At 37.8% G+C, this 5,875-nt stretch overlaps 1 protein-coding gene and 1 pseudogene across 1 annotated transcript in view; one reads left to right on the top strand and one right to left on the bottom strand.

The window, feature by feature from the left end:
* Positions 1-520: 520 nt before the first annotated feature.
* On the bottom strand, positions 521-1,645 carry LOC137971551 (uncharacterized; annotated as a pseudogene).
* Positions 1,646-4,359: 2,714 nt separating this feature from the next.
* The window catches only part of LOC137970769 (uncharacterized), a 9,104-nt gene continuing 7,588 nt past the window's right edge, over positions 4,360-5,875 (top strand). The window contains exon 1 of the mRNA XM_068817336.1: positions 4,360-4,480. Within this exon, the coding sequence (XP_068673437.1) occupies positions 4,394-4,480 (87 nt within the window). The 5' untranslated portion in view covers positions 4,360-4,393. The remainder of the gene's footprint in view (positions 4,481-5,875) is intronic.

Genomic DNA, 5,875 nt, shown 5'->3' with positions numbered 1-5,875 from the left:
TGTAACATGAAGTATATTTAGAGGCTATCACATTCCTTTGATTAATTATTATAAACAAAACTGGCAATATCAATTTTGGCAGGTTGCTGTGCACTCGAACCTTACAAAGCTAGAATATTTTGAGAAACATCCAATCCTTTCTTACAATTTGACTTCAAAAGGAAAGATTGTTCAGAAAATTGAAAATATTCTAAAATTTGCTTTCAGTGTTAAGGGGCAGCACAGTGCACCACACCTTTCGAAGCTGTTCTTCCCTGCCCACCTAGGCTGGAGTACACATGAACCTTGCGAGTATATAGTATACACCATGTTATTCAGCCTTGAGTAAGTCAGCAAACGACAAAGTCTTAGCCACAGCATTCTCAAGTCCCCAGTGGAAATGTGCATTTAAAGTGCTACTATGATCAAAACGTCACTTCTATTTTCCATCAGATTTTGAAAGTGTGTTTGCTTAACACTTGGCTGGAAAATTTGAGCTTTGATTTTTTATCCAAACGCTGTTTACTTTGAGTGTAAGTTTTCACGGCGTGCCATTACTCACATTCAAAACTGACCGATTGGACCTCAGAGGGTTGGATCTAGGGAAAGTGACATCATTGATATCTTGTGTCTTGATATCTGGGTTTCTAACCAAAAGACTGACCAGTTCATCTGGGATAAGAGCATTACATCTTCTAAGACCTTCTAAGTCTTAATTCACATAGGGAATTTGCAAAGACTTTGTTGAGATTACGGACCTCGACACAGAGCACTAGATGAAGAGTCCTTAATGCTGGTGCATTAATGTTCAGTTCCCAGACTGATGTGCACCCATTTAAGATCAGGCTCTTCAGATTGGGGAACACAAAATAGAACTCAGCAAAGTTTCTGATCTGAAATAGCTCCATTTCTACCAGTGAACTGGAATTCAATTGAAGCTGTTGAATGGATGGCAAACCATGCACTTGATCATTCCCGTAGCCAAATGTTTTTAGTCTTCCAGATTGTTTCACAATGTCTCTGGGATCTGAAGCCTCCATTCTTACCCTTTCTAGAAGTAGGCAAGTTATATGGTTGCTGTATTTGGAAGAAACAATATCTTTCACTGCCGCAACTGAATTTGAATTGAACAATGCGAATTGTAAACTAAGGTTTTTCACTTGAGGGAAACTGTCAACAATGTAGGCCAAATCATCAACATTAAAAAGTCCATCTGAGATGACAGATGAAGCCTCTATAAAGACATTCTTTAAAGACTTTCGGCACCTAAGCTCTCGAAGAAGTTTCTTTGACCAAGACATTCCTGCTATCTCAAGAGTACACAAACGGAAAGAGAAGAAGCATGAAGAAGAAGAATCTCTGTGAAAAGCTCATGGCATTTCTGCAGTGGAATAAGCTTTACATGACCACCAAATCTCTTCAGGATAGCTTTGAATCTGAGCAACAAAATGTTTTTGAGGCAACAGTTTCTGACATTTCTGACAGCGATGTTCTCCCATAAACTGGGATCTGGTTTCGTGATTATAAGACTACGCCAACTCTTGCATACTACGCTGAGCAAAAAGAGATCATCGTAGACTGGATGAAATTTCTTAAAAATGGCCAACCACAGTTCTGATGGCAAACTGAAAGCAAACTCAATGCTATGTGCTTTTTTATCATCCATCTCGCTCAGCTGAGGTCGAGGTAGCCATGGCTAATTTAAGACTTTCAACCTCCTTAGTTTTCCAGCCATTTATCAAGCAGATTCCTTTCAATAACAAGAAACGAAAATACAGCATTGATATCAGGTTAACGACTGAAATTTAAAACAGGGACGCACGCTGTCACACTCACGCTGTTACCAGACGCCATGTTTACAATTGACCTCGCTATGAAGACACCCATTTACAACTATCTTCCGAGAGAGGAGACGGAAAAGCAGAAGTTTATCAAAAATCTTTTCAAAATTAATTCTTCAAGGACGTGAAGTTCTCCTTCGAAAAGGTGTTCTCTTCGTCTGATACATTTATATTTAAATTGAAAAGTTGCAGTAAATATGAAATGTGAGAGAGATATGTTATGACTTTCCCTTCCCCCTTACCTCCCTAGGTGGTTTCCTTTGAACAAAAGCGCCAGCATCGGCGCCATCTTTCTTCCTGAGAAAAGCCCCTATGTATTGTTTTTCGGGTAAATTGTGATTACTTTTAGCCCACGATGCTTCGTTCATCTTTTGTGGAAGAGACAGCAAACCCATGGTCGCCATCGTCTGCATATATTCAAGTTGGATCGTTGCAAAATATTTTAACTTTTGCAGAAAAATCTGGGCATCTTGACAGGGTAATATATAAGTTATTTCTAATTTCTTAAAAGCCATAACGTGTCCAAGTTATTAGAGTTCTTTATATCAAAATGTCTTTTCCATTTTAAAAGACATTAATGCATCTTCGTATTCTTGTAAACTTGGCCATCTACGTGAACACGGGCGAATAACCTGCAAAAAAACAGGAAAAATGTCTCCATCAGTGAATTCTAGATCTTACGTGTACAATAATACAATACATACATAATTGACCGCTCCCCATAGGGGCTTTTCAGGGCCAATGAAACTCAACGAAACGACAGAACAGAACAACAACAACTGTTAAGAATCCCAACTGGCCGGAGGCAAACCAGTTGGCTATTTACAAGTGCAGCTGGGAAGTTGAACCAGGGACTACCAGGATCAAATTCAACGAGTGGTCAGAGCGGGTCTTGAACCCGGGATTTCCGGATCTCAAGGCAAGCGCCCTAACCACTGGGCCACACTGCCTCCTGCCTGCCTACACTGTACATGTATTAAAGCTTAAATTGGCTCGTGTAGGGGAGGCGCAACTCCTCCTGCTATTTGACAATCTGGCTGACCCATTTAGCCTTGCTAATTTTGACTTGAACTGGCATTTGGTCTATTTTCCTCTTAAATTATTTTTAAAATTATGAATTTAACAAATTGATGTCAGTTTTTCATGCATTTGTCTAGTTATTGATCATGAATTTCGTCATTACATTATCAAAGTAGCTGTACATGTGGATGCACAAGGCGATAGCCGAGTGGATCCGCAGACTTAACTTTGACAGTGTTATGACGAAGTTCATTGTCAATAACAGGACACAAGCATGAGAAACTGACATCAATTCGTTTTTTACAGAAACAAAAAGGAAGACAGGTCAAAATGAAGTCAGAACACGAGAAGAATGCAAAAATGCGAGAAACTTCAATTTTATTCAATCTGACGTGACCAAATTCATAACTTGCCTCACTCTCTTATTGGCTAATGGGAAAAATGGCAACTTTCTGTTGATTAAAAAGTGACAGATCGACGTTTCACAAAAATTTGCATAAATTAAACTCTTCGAAACACGTAAATTATAAATTTTATGTGTCTGTCTGCTTGTTGACGATAAAAATTAGCCAATGAGGGTGTGAGAATTTTCCAGTTGTGAACATCATCATCTGGGGATGTTAAGTGCTTTAGAATTTTGCACGTATGCATTTAGGCAACCACAAGACAGCTGTGATACAGTATTCTCAAGTCTTATTATTATTAGTTACTAATTGTACGTTTCACAAAGGCATGCCAAATTCTAAGTCAGTGGTCCTGTGTATTACACATGAGATTTCAGCACAGAATCATAAACCTGTGAACACGAAACAGCATATTTCTTCTAACAAAAAACAAGCAGTGAATCCTTGGGTCTTTTTGAAAGCACTGGAGACATACATGTAGTTAATATAGGGGGATGGTTTGGAAGCTCGGCAAACATCAAAGGGGCAAACAAAGATGCCAAGATTTAGGTTGAAAAGTCCACGACCATGCACAATCTTTTGTTTTGCGCTCATACACTATGCATGAATTACGTAATCAAAACGTTTCTATTGGTTAGCTCCTCAGTACGGAGTAAACAACTATTGTGTTTTGTGCATGGTCAAGGCCAAAAAAGAGAACAAAAACCTACAACGAAAAAACTTGTCACGTTTTATGACCATTCTCCTCTATTAACTATGCTGCAGATAAGTGCGAGGATCGCATCTCCCTATCATAATTTATTTTAATGTTGTGGAGCAGGCAGTGTAAAATGCAGACTGGAGACTGCAGACAGCAGACCAGGGGTAAAATGCAGACTGAGGTTATAACGTAACTGTTGAAAAAGCCCAAACCCCTTAGAAATGCTAACCTTAGGCCTAATTAGGGCTAAAACAATATTTAGGCTTAACTGTTAGCAATTCTAATGGCTTTGGGCTTTTTCAGCAGTTAAATTATAAATAACCTCAGTCTGCATCATGACCCCCAGTCTGCAGTCTGCAGGCTGTGTTTTACACTGACCGGTTGTGAAAATATAATGACCTTGTTTCCGAAAACTTTCCTTTTAGAGGACTGTTAAGACTGAAGAAATCATGGGAACAGTAGATAAAATCTCACCTTCAGTTGCACTGATTAGATTGCTTAGAGAAATTACAAGACTTGGTAAAGCTTTGGACAAGGTAAAACATTCTATACATAAAATAATTAATATGTGGCAAGTGTTTCGGGCTGATGTAATGCACGCTGTGATCGGCTAAGAGCAGCTATCTTAAAGCAGCAGGACATTATTATTCTCCCACAATGCCCATGGGCCGATTAAGGATTATGCAAATTAGTTTTTTTCCTTTAGAACCATTCTGTTATCCATATAACAAACAACTTAATAACCTTGACCATTCGGTTCTTACTAACAGCAAAATCTCAAAACTTGCCTAGCTGTACTGACCTGGCTATCGCTCATTCAACATGGCAAGGTCTCAGTTTGAGACTGCTGTAACAACCTTACTTGTGGTTATTAAGTAGATAATAAGTTACAAAGTGATATTAGGTATGTGGGATAAAACCATGTGTGGTTAACGTTCAATTTTCTTACAATTTTCTCTCCTTCCAAAGTGGCCTGTAAACTAAAATTAGGTATTGGGGTGAAGTACAGGATTTTTCATAAAGGACTTAGGGTAACCACTTCCTCAATTGATTATTGAAACTATTTTGCAGATTTCTTAAGGTGCCTGTTACATGTAATTAAAGAGTTCTCTTGAAAGAAAATGGGTCTCTAGAAAAAAAAAAAACTTTTTTGCAAGTGGGAAAGTAGGAAAGTCTGATATGCTCCAATAATATGACATTCATTTTATTTTACTTGTTCAAGATTTTAAACAATGATAGGACTAGTAAAAACAACAGAAAACGATCTGATAAGTGCAATGGTGGAAATCCCCACACTGAATGTTGTGGCTATATGATAAACCAAAGGAAAGTATGCACAAATCCCCCTCAAAGCAAAATGACAATGAGGGCAGGCAAGATACATAAATAGGCATAACCTGTTACAGAGTAACAGCTAAGTACATGTACTAATATCTTTGAGCTTATTCCAAGTTAACCAGTTAATTCTATATAAAAAGCAAAAATAACTAAGTACCTAAGTAAACAAGTAATCTGCTAAATTAACTTAGTTTACTTATTAAATACTGAATACAAGATTAAAATTCATTCATTTGTTCCCATCAAAATTATAAGTACTGTAGATACAAAGTTGACAAGAAGAACTATAATCTCATCTGAAAAAGTGCGGTAATGGTTCTGAAGAGAGTTTTGCTGCCAAGTAACTGAGGGAGTTGATACCATAAGAAGAGGTAGACAGCTTGGGCAGACAGAGGTTATTTTGACCTCTTAAGAATAGTTACTGGAGAGCAGGTAAAACGTATCTTTTAAATTTCTTGGATAATTAGGAAAATGAAGACGTTTAAAAATGGTAAGAATCATGTTTTCAAATTGCTTATTCTTAAGGCCTAGGCTTACAGTTCCTGCCCTTTTATAAGTAAATCATTGTGCTTGTTTTTGAAGTTTGTACATTC

Source organism: Montipora foliosa, chromosome 9 (assembly GCF_036669935.1).
Source record: "Montipora foliosa isolate CH-2021 chromosome 9, ASM3666993v2, whole genome shotgun sequence".
Classification (NCBI taxonomy): Eukaryota; Metazoa; Cnidaria; class Anthozoa; order Scleractinia; family Acroporidae; genus Montipora; species Montipora foliosa.
This window is presented reverse-complemented; position numbering and strand designations above follow the sequence as displayed.